The sequence below is a fragment of the Hippoglossus hippoglossus genome, chromosome 3 (genome assembly GCF_009819705.1).
Source record: "Hippoglossus hippoglossus isolate fHipHip1 chromosome 3, fHipHip1.pri, whole genome shotgun sequence".
In the NCBI taxonomy this organism is placed as follows: Eukaryota; Metazoa; Chordata; class Actinopteri; order Pleuronectiformes; family Pleuronectidae; genus Hippoglossus; species Hippoglossus hippoglossus.
In genome coordinates, this window is record NC_047153.1 from 17,982,963 (window position 1) to 18,007,511 (window position 24,549).

The following is a 24,549-nucleotide window of genomic DNA, read 5'->3' on the forward strand; positions in this document are numbered from 1 at the left end:
TTAATGACTTGACTAATGATATATTGAGAAATAAAATCCACAGCAGCTGTGAGATTTTTCTGCTCCTCCTGAAACCAGGACTCAACCCTCCTCGTTTAGCTAAAAGAAACACAACAACTCTTCAGACATTTTACTTCTTTTTATTAACTCAAGGTAATCTGCACTTTTAAGTGCTTACTCTGCAAATAATTGACAATCAACACTCTCTCTCTCTCACACACATAAAATGACAAGAGCAGTGGCCTCAGGCGTAGTACTGGAGATTGGCCTTCTTCTTGGCCTGGACCTCCAGAATTCCCTCCATGTAATCCTCATGGTTCAGCTCTGTGGCTCCACGACGCAGCGCGATCATACCAGCCTCCACACACACCGCTTTGCACTGGGCTCCGTTGAAGTCGTCGGTGCAGCGAGCCAGCTCCTCGTAGTTGACGTCCGGACTGACGTTCATCTTGCGGGAGTGAATCTGCATGATGCGAGCTCTGGCCTCTTCGTTGGGCATGGGGAACTCAATCTTCCTGTCGAGACGACCTGAACGGAGCAGAGCAGGGTCCAAGATGTCCACTCTGTTGGTGGCCGCAATCACCTGAAAAATATGCACAATATAAACTGTAGTAATCATACTGTGTAAATAGATTCATTTGAGGAAATTCTGGATTTAGTCTTAGTATATTTACTCATAATAGTTTGACAATTTTGATGTGTAGCTTGATAAAACATGCAAATCTTTGTACTATATTATTTTGTACTTTCCTCTACCCCTATTTAATGGTTGAATAATTGATTTCATATTTACTTAGTGTCCAATTAGAATGAGACAAATTAAATTAAAAAATAAATTATTGTGAAAACTAATACAATATGAGTCAGATTTCTGAGTGATCTGGGAAGTTTGATGAGAGAATTGTGTGAGAGAATTCCATCTGATCATACAGAACCAGTTTGACTTCCCTGGAGTTCAGTGTGATCAACAGTTGTATACAGACTGTGTATCATAATAAAAACATGTGCATCTCTGAGGTTTTTATGGCAGAATCCTCACCTTGACCTGCATGTTGGGCTGAAATCCATCCAGCTGGTTGAGCAGCTCCAGCATGGTCCTCTGCACCTCTCTGTCTCCCGCCTTCTCACTGTCAAACCTCTTGGTTCCGATGGCGTCCAGCTCGTCGATGAAGATGATGGATGGAGCCTTCTCTTTGGCCAGGGCGAAGGCGTCTCTCACCAGCTTGGCTCCATCTCCGATGAACATCTGGACCAGCTGTGGACCGGCCAGCTTCAGGAAGGTGGCCTTGGTCTGAGCGGCGCAGGCCCTGGCCAGGAGGGTCTTCCCTGTGCCAGGTGGCCCATACATCAGGACCCCCTTGGGTGGCTGGATGCCCAGGTTTTCAAACTTCTCCTTGTGGTTCATGGGCAAGACTATGGCCTCCACCAGCTCCTGGATCTGCTTGTCCAGCCCTCCGATGTCGCTGTACTGCTCTGTGGGGCGCTCGTCCACCTCCATGGCCTTCACCCTGGAGTCGTACTCGGTGGGTAGGGTCTCCAGGATCAGATAGGAGTCTTTGTTGACACCCACCAGGTCCCCGGGCTTCAGCTTCTCGGCGTCCACCAGCCCGATCACCGGCAGGAAGTAGGTCTGCCGTGTCGAAGTCTTTATGACGGCGCACTTTCCTTTCCTCTGGGAGTCCAGGTCCACGTTGGCCCCGTCCTCCTCCTGGTCGTTGGGGTCCACATCCAGCAGCTCGATGACATTCGACACCAGGTACGGCAGCGTTTTGTTCACCTTTATCTTCTCCGTGTTTTCCTTGATCTTGTCCTTCATGGCCTGCAGCTCGTGGGTCACCCTCAGCACCTCGCTCTTCATGATCTTTATCTCGCTGTCGAGGAGCCGAGTTCGCTGGACGATCTCCTCCGTGGACATTTTAAGAACTTCTTCCCCGATGCCATCCTCCACCTCGTCCCAAACCGACTTGTCACTCAGCGACGCCATCTTTGCTCTGACTGCGCTGCGTGAACTGTGACACAGCGGAAAAAATAAAGCTTCCGCTTCCGGGAGCAGCGGCAGCCAACGAAGAAGAAGAAGAAGAGGAGTAGCGCTTTTCTTGAGCGCCGAAGAAGAAGATAACTGAAGATGACACGAGCCCGGAGCTGAATTAAAACAGTTTCTCTGCTGGTTCCAACTGCGAGAGGGCGACTGGAAGTTTCCTCTCAACGCACTGTGAGTTCTTGCAATCTGGCGTCATCTCACAACGCCGCTGCTTCCGTTGAGGCCGCAGCGCGTTGGACTTACGTCTTCCATGTTAGCCGGTGCAGCTAACATTAGCAGTGCGGCTAACCCCAGCTAGCCACTGTGTTGATGTGGTGCAGTTTGGAGGCGTCCAGACATCCTGCCGGGACACTGCTCTGGTTTTAGGTGCAGACGAAATCATCATCCGTGTTTGTCACTCTAATCTCCTGCACGAGACATCATGCAGAGGGGGGTCGGAACTAACATGCTAAAGCAACGCGAACAGACAGTTAGAGCTAAATGTGTGTTGGCGCCACAGCGGCTTCGTGTCATTTGTCACTCACTCACTCAGCTTTGATGCTGCACGGTGATAAATAAGTGTTTGTCTTTAAACGTGTTCTTACCGGTTTGACTCCAGGCGCGTCATCGCTGTCAGAGGACATACAGCACGAGGGTGTTACAGTGGAGTCCCCCCCACCCCCCGGTTGTTTGTGTTTACTACGGAGCTCTGAGGCCACTGCTGTGAAGAGGAGTCCCTGCCTGCTCCTGGTGGCGGTGTCCGACGTGAGGAGCCGACAAGATGGACCAGAACAACAGTGTACCAGCCTTCCCGGGTCTGGCCTCCCCTCAGGTAGGAACACTCGGCCATTCAGCAACAGGTGCTTGTCCTCAGCGCGGGGTCAGGCTGGCAACCTCAGTTGACTAGAAGATGACCAGCACATGTCACGTTTATTTATATAGCACATTTAAAACAACTTGGTAGACCAAAGTGCTTCCCAAAGTAAAAGTTACAACAAGAAAACAGCAACACGCAATACGTCAAATAACTGTAAAATAAACTAAGATAAAACAAAATAGACTAAAATATAAGCTGCTGGGATAAAAGCGTTCACAACTCGAAAATAAGGCCAAGGAGAAGAGATGTGTTTTTACCAATGATTTGTAGTGTGCTAGTGAGGGGGCAGATCTAATATTGGGTGGTAAGCTGTTTCATAAGACACTACTGCAAAGGCTCGATCGCCTCTGGTTATGAGCCTCATTTTAGGCAAGTCCAGGAGCAGCTGAGTGGCTGACCTCAGCTCTCTAACTGGAGGCTGAACATGAAGGAGTTCGTCCAGTCCATTAAGAGATTTAAAAGTTAACAAAAAAATAAATAAAATCGACCCTGTGACAAACAGGAAGCCAGTGGAGGGAGCGCGATGTCAGTAGGCGATCCATATCATAGACTCCACACAGACCTGGCATCAACATCCCTCCTGAGTGATATGATCACAGGTGGTCAACGTGAAGTACAAGTCTGAATTCACCCAGATGTGTCCTGAGATCTGATCACCTACACCACATTCGGAGGTGGTCTGGAATGCATGTGACCTCATTGTTTAGCTGTGTGAACCTAAATGTGTTCTGGGCCACGTATGACGGACGCCTACTCAGCTGACGTCCTGTGACCTGCTGTAGTACAAACTTATTTAATCTCACCCCTTCTCCATAAGTCATTAATTTATAATAATATTTTTTTTATTTGTATAGCGCTTTTAAAATTGACTCAAAGGCACTTAACATGGTAAAAACAGTGACAGTAAAAACAATAACAAGGTAACATTATAGCAGTTAAAAGACAGTTATTTTACATTAATGATCTTATACTTAACCAGCTTCCTATATATCTATAAATATGTTGTTTACCTGTGCTCTATATTGAATATAATATAATATATATATAATATCATATTGTCAGTATTGATCATACTGAGACTTCAAGGTACCAGCTTGGTCCTGATTCTTCTGAGCTCGCATCCTACAGCTTCTGAATTGTGGCTTATTTCTGTAACCACGTCTCCTACAAACTGTTAACATGCTGAAGGTTAATTTACTGCCTTGGCCTTTGTCACAGAAGCTATTTTGATATGTCAAAGCCATTGGTAATGTTCTCAAGGACACCTTGGCCTTTCCTACTGCGGTAAGTGAAAATGTTGGCTTTGAAAAGGGCCTATACTGGGAGAAGTATGATGCTCATGTAGCCCAGTGAAATAGTCTTAGTGGGGTGACTATGTGGCTGTACTGTAGATGAGGCAGTTATGTCGTATATTGTTGCATACAAGATTTATTCTTCGTGTCAGGCCACATTCTGGAGCCGCACACATTACTGATGGATAGCTGAAGGAAGTTGATCTGAACTCACAGCTTGCAACAGATGATTTCGCACTGCCAAACCATTTCTGCAATTAATAGTATGAAATAATAGAAAATAACAAACATATGCCTACAATGATGACGATAAAAGTTTTAGTATCCCCTCAGGGCCCAAATATTTTACTGCCATTATTTTCACTACGAAAATTAGTTGTACAGTCATTGTCTTCTCATATCAATGCCATTTTGATATTCATGTGATAAATGTAAGATAATAATGTATTACTGTGAGAAGAGTAAAAAACAATTGCAATATTTTTCCAGTGTCATTTGTTAATAATGTGGTTCTTCTGCTAAATCTCAACTTCATGTTGTTTCGATGTTTGTTTTGTGCAGGGTGCCATGACCCCGAGCATGCCTATCTTCAGTCCCATGATGCCATATGGCTCAGGCCTGACGCCCCAGCCAGTCACGAACACCAACAGTCTGTCTATACTTGAGGAACAGCAGAGGCAACAACAACAGGCGCAACAACAACAGGCACAGCAGGCCAACACAGGTACAACACACCACTGTCAAATCCCTGTCCGTCTTCTGCCATGCTTATGATGTTAGATCATAACCTCATATCCCTGGAACTGCTGTCTTTCACATTTATTCTTAGAAATTAATCTTAACATTTATCATTTCAGTTTTCGACATAGTGAAACTTTATCACCACTTCATATTACAAGTAAAAACTTAATTTGCTCTCTAGGACTTCCGGGTACGTCAGGGCAGACGCCTCAGCTTTTCCATTCCCAGACAGTAGCTGGTACGACCACCACAGCGCTACCAGGGAACACCCCGCTCTACAACACCCCGCTGACTCCCATGACCCCCATCACACCGGCCACACCTGCCTCAGAGAGCTCTGGAATCGTACCACAGCTACAGTACGTTTTAATAACCAACGAAATTGTCATGATTGCCATTTTATTTTACATTTACACTTTCTGTGGGTGCCCCAAGTTTATATACAAATGTTTTTTTATTTCCAAAATTAATGACACTGCCACACACCTGAAAACTTCTGACATAGTGACTTAACTGTTCTCTGTACTTTTCTCCCTCTGTCTACTATCAGAAACATCGTATCCACTGTAAATCTGGGCTGTAAACTCGACTTGAAGACCATCGCCCTGAGAGCCAGGAACGCAGAGTACAACCCAAAGGTGAGACTGAAACACATTCATATTTTACTCAACAGTTCCAAACTGTCATGTATTTGTTCTAGCTTCCATCTATGGGGCTTAAAGTTGGTTAGATAATTCCCCGATCTGTCCTTTAGTCATGTCATCTTTCACATATTTCTTCCTACACACAGAAATGACCAATCGGAGAGGACATTTCTGCCATTATGTATATACTGGACATATTTATACTAAACATCCCACACAACTACAATGGGAAGAACTCTTTCAGTAATAGTAATATGTTACTGATATGTCTTTTGCTTTCTTTTAGCGTTTTGCTGCCGTCATCATGAGAATACGAGAACCCAGAACCACTGCCCTCATCTTCAGCTCTGGGAAGATGGTTTGCACTGGAGCCAAGAGGTCAGAATGTAGCTTGTTCCACATTTCATGTGCATGTTCTTGATGAAAAGCCAGATGTTCACAGTAGTGTTGTAGGCACAATAAAGATTTTCACTAACACTGAGATAAAAGACATGCAAGCCTTGCCTTTCTTCACCTCACTACTAAACTATATAATCAAGGTTTCTCCTTCATTTTTCTCTCTAATCTGCTTCTCATCAACTCACCTTCACTCCAGTGAGGAGCAGTCGAGATTAGCAGCCAGAAAGTATGCTCGTGTGGTGCAGAAGCTCGGTTTTCCTGCCAAGTTCCTGGACTTCAAAATTCAGAACATGGTGGGCAGCTGCGATGTGAAGTTCCCCATCCGACTGGAGGGATTGGTCCTCACACATCAACAGTTTAGCAGGTAACTTCTAGACATTTAGTATAACGTCTACAGTCTGTATACAGATACACATGATGCCGACTTCCTGTGTTTCTTTTCCATGTTACGACTAAACAAAGTGACTTGTCTGTTGCAGTTACGAGCCGGAGCTCTTTCCGGGGCTGATTTACAGGATGATCAAACCCAGAATTGTCCTGCTCATCTTTGTTTCTGGGAAAGTTGTACTCACAGGTAAAACCCGCTCCACTTCACTCACTATAGAGACTACTATGTAGATCAGAACTAGATCTCGTCATATTAGATCATTGCAGATATATTGGCATCAATGTATATGTCAGATAATGAATAATAATTGACAGTACACTAATGTCAAACTAGGATTAAAGGGATAGTTGACAGAAAAATAAAAATTCACTCATCTACTCACCACTATGCTGATGGAGGGTGGGTGAAGTGTTTAAGTCCACAAAACACTTTTGGAGTTAAGGGGTAAACAGCGTTGCGGTCAAATCCAATACAATCAAAGTAACTGGTGACTCCTTCGTCAAACATAAAAAAATAACAAAAAACGTAAAATGCCTCCATTCTGCTCCTGTGGTGTCATCCAATTTTCCGGAAGCCCCGACATTCAAATTTGACTCGAAGAGACTTCATTTACACCAAGTTTTTAGCCTTCACCCACACCTCCATCGGCATAGTTGTGAGTAGATTATGACTGCATTCTCATTTTTCGGTGAACTATCCCTTTAAGGTACAAAAAATTTCTCCACCAGAGGGCGTTAAATATTTAAGGGAGAAATGTCCAAATTGTTGCTCGAGCATTTCAACAATAGAACTTAAAACATAAAATGAGAAGATGCATGTAACTGGGTATAGTAACTTATTGCAGTTATCATATGTGTTTTTTTTTTTTTTTGTTAAGGTGCCAAGGTGAGAGGAGAGATCTACGAAGCGTTTGAAAGCATCTACCCCATCCTCAAAGGTTTCCGCAAGACGACGTAGGACCTGTCGTTTTCTTCTTTTAACATCTCCCCAACCCAGTCTCTTTTACATGGATTTTTTAAAGATACATAGAAGTGTCATCTACATGTTGACCTCTACAAGTGGACTGCTCTAAGGGCTGTTGTGCAGGGATGTGAACTAGTCACCTTTTACTTTTTGTCCTTCCTCTTTCCTTTTATTTTTTTAAGAAAAAGGACTTTTGGACCTTTTTTGAAAGGTTCTGTGTTTTGACCCCGTTCCATTTATTTCCAGCTGTTTTCCGATTGTTTGATCACATCCCTCATTGTACATAAGACTGTAAAGAAAATGTAAAAATCGCTAAGTGGAAGAGAGGCGGTCTGACCGGGAGTATTGCTGTTCTTATTTTATGCATTTTTAAATAGTTTTCTACATTGCATTTTTAGTACTTGTCTGCTCTATCTCCCAGTTACATAAAGTTGTGTTCAGGTCTGTCAGCCCCACATTCCTATCACAGTATTTACTGAGATTTAAGTTCCTCAACACTGTTGATATCAAATCAGTCTGGTATTTGCGTTTGATCCATAAACTAAAAATGTACATTTAAATCAATCTGATCTGGCTCCAGCGTAGTCCTACATTCATAAATATTGTTAAGTGATTTTTAATCTGGTTTTAACATGAGACATAATAATCTATTGTTAGTCAGCTGTCACAATTTGGCTGCTCTTAAATTTAGAATCTGTCCAAGTCCCGCTGCTGTGTAGTCCTGTTTCACAGTTTTAGAAAAAGGCCAAACCTAAAGGGAACGATGCTCCTCGACTGTTTGAGCAAACAGGACACCTTGTCCTGTTAGACAGAATTTTTGTTTTCTTTCTAGAAATTCAGACGAATACGACCAAAATTGAAATTGGAAGAAAAGTGTCGGGTGGAACAATAGGCTGACTATTTCTTAAATTCATTAGCACTAAAAGACAGTGTGACAGCAGATAAACTACAAATTGCTTTGCCATTTTAATTTATTTTAAAGTTAAATTTTTTGGGCTATTCAAATCTATATTTAAACATTTTCCTTTTTGAAATTATTATTTTTGAGCATTTGCAAATGTTAATTTGTGTTGGTTGTTCACGTTCTTTGTTCAATCAAAAATCTACATTTAAGAGTTTAAGTTTTGGGCACTGGTCTGTTTGTGTGTCACACAGAGAGTTTCAACTGGACACATCCTTGATAACAATGTAAAAGTTAAGCAATTAAATATAAAATTTGGATTCACAATATATTTGGTTTCACCACGTGTTTTCGTCTCCTAATATTTGTACGGACAACTCTGACGAAGACATGGGGTTGAATATTTCTCTTCTGCACGAGTATGAGCCCCGTCACATTTAAATGCAATTCTGCTTCTTCTGAAACTGTTGATGCTCTGCACTGTGCATTAATAAATGTGTAAATACTGACTGCTGTTAAAGCTGCTTCTTTCATTACAATAACATTTGGACACACTCATACTCAACAGGCCTTGTGGGCAGAGGGGCGGGGGGGGTTTCTCTGGGAATAATTCATGGATCTTGATGACAAAAATCAAGGATATTTAAGGGATTGATATCTGAGTGTGAAATTTAGCGCAGCTTGATCGAACTGAAGGTATGAGCTCTACTCGGTGCTGTTCTAGTTGAAAACCGCATCTTTATTGACTTAACAAAGAGTTTCTTTCCTAAACAATGTGTGCTCAGTATTTGTCACTGCTGTGTAAACTGGACCACATACTGCACAGCAACACTAGTTTACTAACATGTCTATACTTATGCTCTTTTAAATTGCATTCAAATATTTATCATTGTCAGTTGTTTTGTCATTGAAAAGTTCAATAATCCCTTTTTAAAATTTAGTTTTGCTAAATGAGTTACAAACTAAGATTTATTTGGGCATTGTTTCAGCACAATGGGGAAAAAAGGGCAGAGAGAAGGATATGATGTTTAGTTGGGGATTGAGCCATGGATGCTGTGGGTATGTGGTATCTGCATTTAAACCAGTTGGCCGCCAGATGCCCCACAAATCAGATCTGATTAAATAACTTATAAATGTGAGTTGACAAAATGCCTCATGTCTTAGGCTATGGTTTATTTTCAATATTTGTCACTGAAGCACTGAAAAATACAGAAAATCAGATGAAGGGACTAAATTAAAATCTGTGATAAGGCACAAGCTCATTTCTTTTTATCAGCTCCACTTCACTGATCTGTTTTAATATGTAGCCAAGATGAACATACACTGATAATCACATAGGGCCGAAACACCACTGACACTGTTCTTTACAACCAGAAATTGTTTATTTAAGAAAATGTTTAGAACTGGAACCAGGATCCAGAATTCCTGTTTGAATATCTGAACTTTTAATGAAATACATTTTATTAATTTATGACTCAGTTTGGGTTATAACTGTTCCTCAAAAACAGAAATCTAGGTCAAGGCCGGACAGTGAATATCTGCTGTTCAACATTCTCCTGGAGTCTGGTATTCTCCTGGACTCGGTCACTGGTATTTCACACATTTTTACATTTGATCTGTGTATCATCATCAGTAATGTAAGAAGTGCTGATGCACACGTCCAGTTCCCTACATGGGAAGTGACATCACTGCCAGTGTGATGAAACCAGTCTCCTCGTTGCTCAGAATGAGCTGTCAGATGTTACGAGTGTTTAATCTGTGCGTGTGGATCCGAGCTGAAATCCTGCTTCCAGATGAACTCAGGGAAGTACTGGTCGTCACGGTTACAGCTGACGGAGCAGGTGTAGACGGCCACCGTACCCCAGTCGATACTGGCTCCTGTCGAGTCCACATGTAGACTGTTCAACAGCTGGGGCATCACCTGCACACACACGCACACAATTATTACATTTATCCAACAGATAAATACTGTTTCCTGTGTAGAGACACAGACATTCACATATAATACAATGTGCAGATTTTTACAATCCTCTTTGATTGTAGTTTTATTTATCCTTCTGGGTATTTTTATTGTATCACACATATTTGACTATTTATTGTGTTTAATTATTTATCTATCCTATAAATGTAATACTTTTTTTTTTTTTAATCATTTTGTATTTATATGAACTTTACATAATTTTATAAATATACACTGCACATTCACTACGTATGATATCTTTTATATTATCTATTATTCAATCTCACTTTGTTTTAATCTATCTAATTTTATTTTATTTTAATAAATAATTTGTATACTTAAACATCAATTTATACATGTATGGGCGATGTATAATGCTGTTGATGTATGTGCTGTCATGTTCTAAAAGTTTTATGTCCTACGAGGGTTTTTCAGATTTTAATTTTGCTCTCTTTTCTTAGTGTAAGCTTAAAAAGTGCTATATAAATAAAATGTATGATTACTATTATTATGATGACGATGATGAACTGCAGTCAGGAAACATGACTGAGACAATGAAAACTATGGTCAAAGTGAATAGAGGGCGAAGAAAGGAAACAACAGCAAAAAATAAAAGACAAGTCTTTAAGAGATCAGATGACTGAGCATTTAATGAGCGGTGACTACCTGGAACTCGAAAGTCCTCTTGGCGCCACAGGTGCATTGTGGGATATCCTGATCTGAAGGGATGTGTTGAGAAGAGACCCACAAGGGAGAACCGCCTCGAATGTAGCGCACCACCTGAAACACAACCAGAGGAACTGATCAATTTCAAACTGCACAGTGTCCAGTGTTCCTTTCACTCTTTTTGACATATATTTTGTATTTATTTTTTACCTGGTGTGGTTCTGGTGCGATCCTCTTTTTAAACCTCTGGAACACTTTGATGTCTTCAGTCTCACACATCGCCATCTCCTCCAGGTCGGTCTCTGCCAACGCTGAAGACACAACAGGAAGTCAGGAGGAAAGATACACTGATGAGCACGTGAACAGAGCAGTTGTCAGAGCTGCTACTAAAACCTTCCATATTCTGTTCTGTTTCTTACTCTCTGCTAAAGACAGACAGTCTACATCTGTTTGAGTGCCGCTCCCTTCCTCTTCTCCTTCATCCTTCTTTGTGTCTTCGTCTTTCCCAACTTTCTCCTCTTCCTCAGGCTCAGTGACCAGCTCAGTTTCAGGGAAGAGGAAGGGAGATGTTGTGACGAGGGACACTTCTATTCAGACACAGAGAGACAAAAGACACAGTAGAGATATTTAATCTCCCATCAATCAGGATATTACAAACGCTGACTCTTAAGTTTAGATGTACGACTGCTCAGGGTAAAAACGCTGTTCAAGTCAAATTGTGGGATATATTATTATTATTATCATAAGTTATTGTGATACTGGATACTGTAAAATGTCTTTCACAAATCCTCCATTCTACAGTGCAAATCACAACACCATGTCAGAAACAAGCACATACTCTTCAGGTTTCAACAAGTTGAATTAAAGACCACACAATGTATAAAATTAAAAGCAACAGATAATGAAGGAATATCAGAGTCTCAGAATTACTTAAACTTCCCCATAATTGAGGATAGGGCAAAGTAGTCTAGGAGTAAATAATCCTCAAAACGCAATGTTATCTCTCAAATACAGGCAGAGACAGAAGGTATCCAAAGTCTTTAACACAGCCACAAATGTAATATTTTAACGTATTTAATACTTTTTTGAGTCATAAAATTAAATGTTAGACTTTTTTAGAGATCCTGCAGAACTCCTGTAGTTTTCATTAGCAGCAAGTGATTGTTCAGTGGATGGAGGGTAAACAAATCAGTGTCCAGTTCTCTTTTAGTGCAGAAGACAAGTAAACACACCTTGGCTGCCACACTCCTTCTTGTGTGTGTGTTTCCAGTGGAGCATCTGGTGGTTTTTTCCACAGTAGGTCACAGTGTGACATCTAGAACAAGCTTTGTTGCCAGGGCAACCACACACCCAACACAGTTTAACCCCAGAGATGGGCAACACTCTCTGGTCGGATTCCGGGTCACTGAGGGGTTCCTCCTCTGAAGGAGACAAAGATTGTATTTTTTCAGTCAATCAATCAATAACATATCAACAAACAAAAAAAATCTTCAGTGGTGCAGTACCAACACTCTCTTCTCAATAACTGCATTATGGAAACTATATGTAACCAGAAATAGATGATTACATCATCTGAATGCGAAGCTACTGTTTAAATGTGAAATGACCAACACAGATTGCAGTTGCAGTAAATATCATCTTCCCTATCATATTCTGTCCCTGCTAATAAAAGGTCTGCAAACATGTACAAATATTGATAAAAGAACATTTTTGATTATTAAGGATTTGTTGTAGTGAAATGCTTTATAACGACCTAATAGAGCTTAATCATAATTAATAATCTTAATCATAGCTTTATAAAGTGTTATAATAGTTCAGTCGGATTCTGATCATGTGTGATTTAGTGCATGTGTGTTCAGAAATGGAACACATTCCCATTTAGAAAACATTTGAACTACTTGACATTATGGGTTGATAGATCAGAATTTTTACTGACGTCCTGAAAAATGCACAAACCTGGCGGAGGGTTGTAAGGGTAGAACTCATTCCTCCTGGGTAGCTGACTTCTGAAAACTGAGTGGAAATGAAGAAGAAAAAGAATCAGTCAGAGAACTTGACCTAAATGCATCAAGTCTTGTTTTGAAAACGATTAAACAACAAACACGCAGAGAACAGATGAGAAAAAGATGTGGGCTAGGGAGGAGGATCAACGACAGAAGAGCAAAGAAAAAAAGACTGAAGAGAATCTGTCAAGCGCAGATGCTGATTAATGGTTATTTCCACTATCAATTGATCAGCTGATTACTTTTTTAATCAGTCAATCAATGTGTGGTCTATAAAATGTAAAAAAAACATACAAATCAATCTCTGTCACAATTTCAAACATAACAAGAAAAGTAGAAATATTTGCAATTGAGAAGCTGAATGTTCGGCAAAGCTGATATGATTACGTGATTATGATTAATTTATTGATCAATTCAATGTTATTTCATTCAGCTCTTTTGATGAGTGAGACAGGTGTAAGGACAAACAGAATACAGTGATGGTTCCACGTACCTTTCATGCAGCTGCTGTCGTTGAGTGTGTAGCACTCAGGGGTTTTGCAGCAGAACAGGAGGAGCGACCTGTGGAAACTCCGGTCCTGACCAGAGATCGGTGCGTACACCTGCAGCAGAGATGGAGACGGTCAACTACACACTTCAGTGAGACTGGTTATTGACTGAGAAGGGGGGGATCACAGGTCATGCAACAGTTTTATAACACATGAGGCTGAGGATGGCTCCATTAATGGTAACTCACAGTATATAACTCGCACTATATAAGTGAATACAGTCAGGTTGGGTGTCACCAGTTCATGGGACAAAATCACACCCTGAAAATCAATATCTAAAGAATCAGATCATAAAGTATTTACGGGGTTGTGCCCTAACTTTAATGTGATGTATAATGAGTTGGTCAGCTGACACTTCTCAGGAGGTGGTCCACTGACAGTGGAAATGTCACCCAGTGCTCAGAGAAGTGCAACAACATGTTATATTAAAACTGAGCTCCACATTTAAGGGGGCTTGTGTGTTTAAGTTATTCACTCACCTGCAGCAGGAAGGCCATGGGCAGGCGGCATCTCTCACACTCCAGCTCGGGCAGAGAGGGCAGGCCTCTCCGGCTGAGCCACGCCGGCTTCCCCCCGACTTTACTGGGGAACTGTGGGGACAGGAGCCGCCAGGGCTCCGCCTCCTCCAGGAAACCCAGAACTACCTCCGCCGGAGACTCGCCTCGGTCGCTGGACATCATGTAGCGGAGGTTACGAGTCTGTCCAGTGAACAGGTTGTACTCACTGGGAATTAATTTTCCAGCAGAAGAAAGTATCCTCCTGAACCTGTCACAACAAAACACATGCAGCGCTGGTACAGCTCTGAAAAGCGTCCGTGAGGAAACAAACACATGTCAGACACTGCCCGGTTCCGCATTCTCCGCTCTTGTAGAAATATTGTGACGGTGAATAAGGATCATGTAGATTTGTATTATGTATGATTCACTATCAGAAAATAACATTTAACCGATACAAATGACGGCTTGATTATATTTGATTAGTGTCAAGTTTCTTGATCTCTCGCTAGATGGCGCGCATGTCCTTCCAGTAATAACAATAATAATAACAATAATAATAAAACTTATTTAAAGTTTATTTATTCCAAAACAAGTTTACAAAGTGCTTCACAAACATAGAAACATAAAAACGGCATACACAAAGACATAATAAATCTAGTTAAGATCCATATCAGTAGTAAGTAGTAAGTTCCTGCGTTGCTCAGGTCAGATGAAGTGAATGAAAGGTGCTGAGGTACCGAGTCCATTACTCCAGTAACACGCAGTGCACGTGTACAATGATGTTTACACGTTATGACACATGTGTTGTAGCTAGTCTCTGCTTTTATGGAAGGATTTCACTGGGGTCACAGGGTTTACTCTCTTTAATCCGATGCAGCAAAATACACCAAACTAACGGCTTATAAAATGAAATAAAATAAAATAATAATTAAAAAAAGGCTCTCTCTCGAAACGCGCGCCCGCACACACACACACACACACACACACACACACACACACACACACGGTGATGTCATTGGAAGCTCTGGACACACACACACACACACACACACACACACACACACACACTCTAACGCTGAGCTCCGGCTCTTTTCCTCAGTCTGATGAAATGTGAGTGAACCATGACGCTGCCTCTGCTCAGTGTCAGTGTGTGTTTGTGTCAGTGTGTGTTTGTGCCAGTGTGTTTGTGTCTGTGTGTGTTTGTGTTGTGATGAAGATTGAATCTTTCTAATTCAGCCATGGAGACTAAAACGAAGCGGACACAAGCGACGACAAACTGTTGACAAACGGCTCTGAGACCCGGCACATAACGGACTTTAATGGACGATGTAAAAACTGGACCGAAGCGGGACTGAAGCTCCTGCCTCCAGCGGTAAGTCGCCCTCCTCCCCGGGTCCGATGCCTCCGCGGGGCGACGGGAGCTTCAAGCCGGCACCGGTGTCCCCTGCTCCGCCCGTCCCGCCGAGGAGGGTCAGGAGCCGGGACAGGGGCTCCGGCAGGATGCGGCGCTCCGGGACAGAGGCAGGGGCAGGGTCGGCGGAGAGGCGGGTGAAGTGTGTGCTGGTGGGGGACGGAGCTGTGGGGAAGACCAGCCTGGTGGTCAGCTACACCACCAACGGATACCCCACCGAGTATGTGCCCACCGCCTTCGACAACTTCTCAGGTAAAGGATGGAGCTGACACTGGGTGCTCATCATCAACAGGTCTTCAAAAACTTCCGTCTGATGAAATATGGATCATTCTCATTTCTAAAATATCTGAGTTAGCATGAGGTACTGAGTATATTTCACAGCAGTAATGGACGTTTAAAATACGGACTAATCATCAATACGGGTTTGATGAATAGGTACATGTTTCAGTCTTTTAGAATAAATATTCAAAAGATGTATATTATTATTATTATTTCACATATAGAATAATACATTTAATTGATGAAAGAATACTTGATAAAAGTTGGAATTGAGAAAAACCATAGTCTGTATAGAAATATATATAATCTCTCTCTCTCTCTCTCTCTCTCTCTCTCTCTCTCTCTCTCTCTCTCTCTATATATATATATATATATCTTCATATATACAGTCTATGGATAAAACAATTATTGTTGTCAGCACATTTTGACCATATACAGTGAAAAGCTACACTACACTTGTTATTTACCTTGTATGTGTGTGTGTGTGTGTGTGTGTGTGTGTGTGTGTGTGTGTGTGTGTGTGTGTGTGTGTGTGTGTGTGTGTGTGTGTGTGTGTGTGTGTGTGTGTGTGTGTGTGTGTGTGTGTGTGTGTGTGTGTGTAGCGGTGGTGTCAGTGGATGGGCAGCCAGTCAAACTACAACTGTGTGACACAGCTGGGCAGGTCAGTAATCTCAGCACAAATGCACACGCACGCGAACACACACTCACACACACATACACACACGCACTCACAGACAGAGCAGCATTTCCTGTTGTTGCTTTATTTAGGTTGGAGACAATGCCTCAGGGGAAGTGATTCCTTCTTTCTGGAATAATGCTAACACATTTTATTCTTTATCAAAACTTAATGAACATCTGGTGTTTTGTCCTGTAAACTCAGAAGTGCTACTACCAATGTCTTTAAACGTTTCATATAAATACATTTAAGGTTTGCTATACCTGCTTGTCACCATTTGACTGTATACGAGAAAAGAGAATCTAGTTTGACCAACATAAAGTTCATTAGGTTGTGAACTCCAGGGGCAAAGAGATAGGTGCACAGATAAAAGAAGCCAATACCTCAGTGTCAGTCACCTATAAAAGAATAAAATTGTTAAAAATAAAGTATTAAAACTGTAGCTATAAATATTGTAAAGAAATCGTCATCATCCTCTGTATCCATCTGTTGTCAGGGAGAGAGAACGTCAGAGAGGAGAAACAAACATATCTTCATAGATTATTATCAGCATTCCTATATCACACACACACACACACACACACACACACACACACACACACACACACACACACACACACACACACACTGATCTGCACTACATTCAGATGCCTTTTGAGATGCCTACATTCTTTTGTTTGGTGAATGTCTGTATTTATCTCACTGCCTTCGACCTTCTCACGGAAACTCAGTCTCGAACTCTCCCACCTTTTCCAGGAGGAGTTTGATAAGCTGCGTCCTCTGTGTTACACCAGTGCAGATGTGTTCCTGCTGTGCTTCAGTGTTGTCAGTCCCGCCTCTTTCCAAAACGTTCCAGACAAGTGGGTCCCAGAGATTCGCAGACACGCCCCGTTCGCTCCACTCGTTCTGGTTGGGACACAGTGTGACCTCCGAGAAGATGTCAAGGTGTGGAAGCATTTTAACATCACTGTGCATTAATCTCCATGTGTGTAATTCTAATGTTTGTTTCTGACACCATGTAAAAAATCTGTGAAAAGTTATAATGAAAAAAAGGCTTTTCAAAGTGATGAGAAACAGATAATTTGTGCATTTAATTAAAGTGTCAAAAAATGTCAGCTTTAATTAGTATAAATAGTACATCATAATTTCAACCCAATATGCTTGACTTAAAGGTAAAAGCCACACCTCTACCTAGAGCACACATTGGACATATCAAGGGTTGTGAACTAGCTGTGCTTCTTCTCAAAGAAATATTTCTTGGTTAACCTCATTACTATCCCTCATTACTATCTTGTAACTGAACTTAGGCTAATGCCTGAGTATGGACAAAGGCTTCACAACTTTAGAAATCATTTGCAGGATGTATACCAAATGTTTAAAAGCAGTATTTAAAATTTCCCAATTTGTGATACAAAAAGTCTATATAATAAAACTCCTCTGTTTAGGTTCTCATCGACCTGGCGAGGTACCGGGAGCGGCCCATCGAGCCAGCGGACGCCTGGGACTGTGCCATGGAGATCGGAGCGGTGGCCTACATGGAGTGCTCCTCTTTGACCCAAAAAAACCTTAAAGAAGTGTTTGACACAGCCATACTGGCCAGTCTGCAGAACTACAGCTCCCAGAAGCTCCCGAGAGGGAAACAAAAACGACAGAAAAAGCAAAGGCAGACGCCGGACAAGATGAAGAGTCTGTCCAAGTCATGGTGGAAAAGGTACTGTTGTGTGGCCTAGAGCAGACCTGTGATCAGATTTGGGTCTCGCTGACTCTGACCCTCCTTTGACTTTATCCTGGTCTGGATTCTGCTGAGTTGGGGTTCTACCCGGATTCAGTCTGGGTTTTCTCTGTAATGGAGCCTGATGTTGAGCAGGATCTCGACTGGAGTGTGGCTGAGAACCAAAGTAAGACTGTCATGCATTTCAAATATTTTAGTTTTTCTTTGGAGATTTTAGTATTATCATGGATGAGATTTACTACTGAGCCCAACCTGGTTCTATTAGAGCCCAGAAAACCAAGCAGTGCTCCTGTGTCCCTGAATGAACCAGGGGGTTTTGTGCTGTAATAACCTGGTTTCAGCCTCAGTTTCTGAGGAGAAGCTGCTCCTCGCTCTCCTGAAATTTAACTGGAATGAAACAGGAGTTGTTATCTGTGATAATGTTGTTTAGACAGTTTCAGATTTGAGCAGGAGCAGAGACTTTGATTTTCTGGTCGGGGTTTAACACATGAATTAGAATTAGTGGTAAAAACCTTCTCAAACTTGAATGGGTGTGTAATTGTTGTGTAGGTGGAAGGGACCTGCACTGTCTTCAGACTACAACTGTAATTGTTGGTGACTTTAACAAAACTACATTCACACTTATCTTTAAAATAGTTTCTAACTCCACAGTGGAGCAGACCTAATCGTTTCATCACTGAACATGATTTATGTTAGTCAACAAGTATAGCCCATGGTTAATTTTAGAGCTTTTTTATCACTGGGCTGATTGTTTTCTAATGAAAGAACATATTTTATTCAGCAGCTTATAATTTTATCCTGGTCACATGTGGTGCAGCCAGCAAACCTAATCTGGAACCTGCACCATGGGTAATATCTGACTCTGTTTTTGGATTTAATTAACGTCCCTCCAGAGTGAAGCCAGACTAAGTTTGGTCAATGAAAAACTTTCTACCCTCTTAAGAATAAATATAATTTCTTTCGCCTGGTTCAAAATCAACCCCTACCTATCTTAACTCAAGCAAAATAACTGGAGAGGGAAACCAACACACATATCTTAGTAGTAGCAAAGGATGCTGAACAATGTCCAGACTGTCTGAATATATGATGAAAACACAAGCACCACTGTAAAGGTTTTATCTTATAGACACAATCCAGGAGTCAGGGACCTACTGCAGGGCTCCTCTGGTAGCTGAGCCAGTTTATCATCCTCATCGGTCTGACCTTGGCACTGAAAGATTGTACAGTCTGAAAAAATTGACTGGTACAAATGTGGTTTTGTTAAACATAAATCTTTGTTGGTCCTCTCAGCCTGAAACTTGCATCAGCAGACAACGGAAACTAAAAATGAGTTTCAGGTATTTGTTCTGCTTTGGTGCATGTTTGACTTATCTTGCAAGATGCTTGCGAAGCCTTAAGCATGAGCATTTAATACTAATTCAACCAAGTGCTCTCTGCATGTGTTTGAATTTACAAAATGGACTCAGCTGTTTGATTGTGTCGGCCTGTAGCAAGAAAAGAGCTAAATGAAATAAACACCGTTGTTTTTCTTTTCGTAGGCCTTCAATGCAATTGTGTGTAAGACTGTGAAATTTCTACCATGTACATTTTCAGTGAAATATTTTCTAAGTAGCTATCAACTACAGTTTGATTTGTCTTGTCTGTTGCTCTGCATTTGCTCCATTTACTCTAAATCTGATCCTCTGCAGTCATTACCGTGGCAGCCATAGGTCATTTTCACCACTCTGAGTCCATGCTGCTTTCACGCTACAGAGACACCCATTGTCCACCACGTGTCTGCTGTATGCAGCTCTGCAGCCTGTTCGCTCTCAAACAGATTCACTTTAATATGTTGTTAAAGCAGAAATAAAAAGGCCAACTAAAACACTAAATGTGTAGTAACACTCAGCTGCCACACCTTCCTTTGTACACTACCACAAGAGCAGATCCCCAGCATTTAAAACTATCTCTCCACAGTGCCTCCATGTGAATGGCTCTTTGTATCTTAGAGTCACTGCAGCAGCAGGAATGAAAGAGGTTTAAGTCAGACTGAAGCAGATCTGCTGTGGTTCAGCAGTGTAATCACTGTGGAGCCCCTAGCCCCGAAATATTATTTGTATCATGTGTGCACAACATAATGAACCTGCATGTGCACACAGAGAAAAAACATATTGCCTTTTAGGACTTTAAGGACTCTGTATTCTTCATATTGATCAGTTCACGCTTACATTTCTTAACTCCTTTAAACCTGTCTGACTAGTAAGACAAAGTTTCTGAGACTGCTGTAATGTAAAAGTCCAAGAGCAACTTTGGTCTACACCGAGCAATATTTCATGTGACAATATTCTAGTAATTTTGTTATTAGTAAGTTTCTGACTATATCTCTTTAAAAGTCAACAATAACCCTTAGCCGGGGGGGGGGATTTGAGTAAATCCAGGGCTAAAGGTGACTCATATCTCATGTTTCTATGGTGAAAAATATGTTAGCCCAGAGCTAAAGGACCTGTTATACCTGAGCTACCAGTAATCTTATCTCGGGTGAGAGGAGTGTGAGCAGTTTTAACCTTAAAGCTAAACTTGCGCCATCTTTCAAAGTGGTTCAAAGTTAGTTTCTCTACTGGTATGAAGTGGAGTGAGCTGTCGTGTGCCTTGAAATCATTATAATAATGATTTTGAACGCAACTCTACTATGGAGAGTTGCGTTCAAAATCATCAGTTTCAGTGAGGTTTCGTACACCCAAACTGGATTTTTGTCACCCTCTACCAAGGCTCAAACAACTAAAGCTGTATGTTGGCACCAAAATACGGTTTCGAAAAGATTATCCCCCAAAGACGTCCTCATGTAACCCAAACTGATCTTGTACCAGCATTGACAGTGTAGCCCTTCAAGACAAATCTGAGAAACCGATCAGTTCGAAACGTTATCCTTGTGTTGCGTTCAGGTGTTCTCTCTGACACTGGGACTCCTGATTTTTGGACCGTGCTTCATTGGAGCTCTGTGGTTGTTTTCTGTCGAGGATGCTACCGCTGCGACTGAATGGGCTCACTGTGCCCATGTTTGACTTCATGATAGCAAATGTATTGTTTCTTACTGGGGGGAGAAGCATAATAAGTTGCTTGTCTCTGTTTGTCTGCAGTCTTGGTTGATGGTGGATTTAATTTGGCCAAAGGTCACGCAGATCTTTATGATCGCCCGTATTTCCTCTGTCAGGTTTTATCAGTCTTTTTCACAGTTTTTTTTCTCATCACATTGGGTTTTGTTTGCATGCAGCACGTGATCCAGGCCTGCATTCACACTGAGAACATTATAAAACTGGGTCAATTAATTCCTGTTTAAATTCATCAAAACAGCATGAATGACTTCTTGGTATGTTGCTATTTAATTAATCAACAATAGCTTGCATGTGTCTGACAAGGATTTCAGACTGAATGTGTCTTTGTTTAGGTTCTTCTCTCTTTATCCAGTCTACAACACCTAAACACAGAAATTAGCTTTATCTATTATCTTGTAAAACGACTCATCTTCTCTGAACTACACACTGGCCTTGACTGACATTTTTGGAGTAATGTTATGTGGTGAGTAGTTTAACAGTAACGCAAATAGATGAGATCCATAGATACAGCAAACTGACTCAGTAATGGTTCTAACTAAAGTAAACAAAAGCGACTAAGGCCCCAGCAGCGAAACCCCTGACTGTGTTGAATTGAACAGTGATGCATGTTTCTGCTTATAGATTCATTATTTTCATGTGTAGGACTGAGGTTGTGTTATTTCTTCTTTAAAACCAGAATTGTCTGGTTGATGCTCAGCAGGTTGTGTCCTGTATGACGGATGTATGGCCCTGGAATGTAGAACAGACAGGTCTCTGAAAGTGAACTATCCTGTGTTATATGGAGAGATGATGGTGACTGAGAAATGTGGAGACAGAGTATTGTGCTGCAAAGCTGGTGTTTTGCTGAAAGTAAGATAGAAATGTAATTGTGTGTTTGGGACAATGTCGGTTGCTCTGATTGCCATTAAGAAATGTGTACTGTATATATAATGACGATTGCTGGCTTCAGTTTGTGTGATTTATTAGTGTTGGGGTAGGATTTCAATCTGCACAAAAGTACAAATTACAAGTTTACTGATAATTAAATCAATGATCACATTGTGATGAAAGTTGGTGCAGGTTTGCCTATGTGCTACTTACAGTAGTGCTGAAATCCTCTCAGTGTGAATACTTGAAATACGGTTTCATTTTTATTTGCTTCAGTGTTTATAAATGTGAGGGTGCAAATTAATGGCACTTACAACTTTTGGAATATTTCCAATAGACCCCCTCCACTGGCAGCCTTGACATGGCAGCCGGGGCTACAATGTAATCGTATGGGGCAACTGCGACATTCCATGAAATGTAGGTTCACAGCACTCATAACAACACCACCAGTTTCCAGAGAAAGCGGTGCAGCATCTCGTTGACCCTCCTATGCTTATTGCCTCTCTCTCTCTCTCTCTCTCTCTCTCTCTCTCTTCTCATTTACTGTTCATTTTGAAGAAGCTCTTCGTCCGTATACTCCGGCTCAAAGGGGATCATCAACAACAACTCCTCTCTCCAACTCTCTCTCACACTCACTCAATTTTCCACCTCCGTCACGAGACTTGAGTGAGACTTCTTGTTCAGCAAGACATTTCACATTTGGTGAAAATTTGGTGGACTGTCGCAGTTGCCCCATACGATTGTATTGCAACCACTGCTTCTGTGTCACAGCTTGTTATGGTGAAGATCTACTAGACCAATTCCAAACATTTTGTAAGTACAATTTATTTACACGCCTACTTAGGGCCCTGGTTGAAAAATACTATAATTCCCTGAGAAGACAGCTCCTCCAGATGTTCATGATAAAATTTAGAGGTTTTCTGTTTGTGAATGTCGTTTCTTTACGTTTAGCAAATCTGTTATCGCTCTTTATTTAATATGGCAATTACACCAAATATAAAGCCAGATTAGAAAGCATTTATTGACATTGTATTGTACAAAACACAACAAAATTAAGAGTGCTGTTCCTGGTTAGTGGATTAACATCACTAAATACCCACACCTCTTCATTGTTGATTGCACATGAACATATAGCCCAGAGTTTAATCAAGAAGAGACAACCTGGGGAAATGAACAAAATTGTTTGTTCTTGAGATTTAATTATTTTCTCACTGAGGTTGATAGCCCCAGAAACACAGCTGAGCTCACTCACATGGAACACCAGCTGAGAACTTCTCTTAGCAAACCAACGCTATCGTTCTGTATAAACCACGGCTGAGTTTTCTTTTTTCCAGCGAATGAAAACATGGTAACAGATAATACGCTGCTGCGATCTGTTCACATCGAATTCTCTGTTGAACTGAGGATGTCAGACAAAGGAAGATGTGTTTGTACAAACGTTTTATACCCTGAGAAATAAAGAATATCTGATTTAATACATGCTGTGGTTTGTTGATTTTGAGGCCTGGTGCTCAGTGGTGGGACTGGGAATGTGTGTGTTTAAATATAACCCCTGAACGTATGTAACCTTGTACCTCAGCCGCGTCACTAGAGCACCCAGGCTGTAAATGAGAACACCTTTTTGGTTTTTAAGTATTCACACTTGTACACAGAGATTGTCTGTATAATATTTTTATAATTCTGTAGCTGTTCACCAGCACAATTTCATGGGTTTTATCAGAAAAGAGGCTTTAATTAATCATCAGAATGGTGCAGGGAGAGCAGAGCCTTAAACACATGGGTTTTCCTGGTTGCATGGGCTCTGCGTTGGACATGTTTTTTCATGTTGTTGTGGCTGATTTGATGTTTTATAGCTTTGTGATAACCAAGTGCAACAGCTATGCTGCGCTCAGCTGATGCTCATCAAGAGAGAGGTGATAAGATGTGAGGACGTTTGGGGGCAAGGAGACACACGCATAGAAACACAAACATAGACACAGAGTGACTCACACACACACACACACACACACACACACAGTGCCCACAGAAAGTCATCCGACTTCAGACTGGATCATTGTAAACAGACTCTCTGCTTCCAGGCCCTCATGGTTACGCAAGAGCTTTATTTTGAAGGCCATCATGTGACATTTGGTAAGTGGCATGTCTCTGTTCTTGAAGGCAGATTGTTTGTGTGTGTGTGTGTGTGTGTGTGTGTGTGTGTGTGTGTGTGTGTGTGTGTGTGTGTGTGTGTGTGTGTGTGTGTGTGAGGGGGGGTCATGCCCTGACTATAAATCTGTCTGGGAAACAAACTGCTTCACTCTACCTGACCACACAGACGTAATACTTAATAAGTTGGATCAGCTGCTCTGTGACTGATACAGGGCCAGGTCCTGTTTGATGATGTTATTCAGTCCTTTTTCTCCTCGAGTGAGGTGGACCCTTAAACAAATAGTGTTTTCTCTTCCAAAATATGATAATCTTCAATTGAACTCTTCTGGGAAAGCGACATGAGAAAGACTGTAAATGTTATGCTACAATTTTCTTACTGTCTTCATGCAGTAAGCACATTTTTAGCTTTGAAAAAATGCTTTTTGTTTGTGATCCAAACTTTGCG

General features: G+C 41.5%; 4 protein-coding genes across 4 annotated transcripts; 2 read left to right on the forward strand and 2 right to left on the reverse strand.

The window, feature by feature from the left end:
• Nucleotides 1–124: 124 nt before the first annotated feature.
• Nucleotides 125–2,024, reverse strand: psmc3 (proteasome 26S subunit, ATPase 3). The gene is made up of 2 exons (XM_034577585.1): nucleotides 1,040–2,024; nucleotides 125–583 (listed from the first exon to the last, which is right to left on the reverse strand). The coding sequence occupies exons 1-2, from the start codon at nucleotides 1,982–1,984 to the stop codon at nucleotides 245–247; spliced, it is 1,284 nt and encodes a 427-aa protein (XP_034433476.1). The 5' UTR covers nucleotides 1,985–2,024; the 3' UTR covers nucleotides 125–244.
• Nucleotides 2,025–2,057: 33 nt separating this feature from the next.
• Nucleotides 2,058–8,734, forward strand: tbp (TATA box binding protein). Its single transcript, XM_034577604.1, has 9 exons — nucleotides 2,058–2,212; nucleotides 2,640–2,852; nucleotides 4,751–4,913; nucleotides 5,112–5,289; nucleotides 5,481–5,568; nucleotides 5,861–5,952; nucleotides 6,170–6,337; nucleotides 6,453–6,547; nucleotides 7,239–8,734. The coding sequence occupies exons 2-9, from the start codon at nucleotides 2,802–2,804 to the stop codon at nucleotides 7,316–7,318; spliced, it is 915 nt and encodes a 304-aa protein (XP_034433495.1). The 5' UTR covers nucleotides 2,058–2,212; nucleotides 2,640–2,801; the 3' UTR covers nucleotides 7,319–8,734.
• An 858-nt stretch (nucleotides 8,735–9,592) lies between these two features.
• pdcd2 (programmed cell death 2) lies at nucleotides 9,593–14,236 on the reverse strand. Its single transcript, XM_034577590.1, has 8 exons — nucleotides 13,882–14,236; nucleotides 13,348–13,456; nucleotides 12,808–12,864; nucleotides 12,084–12,272; nucleotides 11,271–11,438; nucleotides 11,062–11,162; nucleotides 10,852–10,965; nucleotides 9,593–10,146 (listed from the first exon to the last, which is right to left on the reverse strand). Exons 1-8 carry the CDS (start codon nucleotides 14,080–14,082, stop codon nucleotides 9,967–9,969), a joined length of 1,119 nt encoding a protein of 372 aa, XP_034433481.1. The 5' UTR covers nucleotides 14,083–14,236; the 3' UTR covers nucleotides 9,593–9,966.
• A 762-nt stretch (nucleotides 14,237–14,998) lies between these two features.
• On the forward strand, nucleotides 14,999–18,142 carry rhoua (ras homolog family member Ua). The gene is made up of 4 exons (XM_034579272.1): nucleotides 14,999–15,562; nucleotides 16,192–16,250; nucleotides 17,022–17,210; nucleotides 17,711–18,142. The coding sequence occupies exons 1-4, from the start codon at nucleotides 15,298–15,300 to the stop codon at nucleotides 17,993–17,995; spliced, it is 798 nt and encodes a 265-aa protein (XP_034435163.1). The 5' UTR covers nucleotides 14,999–15,297; the 3' UTR covers nucleotides 17,996–18,142.
• The last annotated feature ends 6,407 nt before the right edge of the window (nucleotides 18,143–24,549 follow it).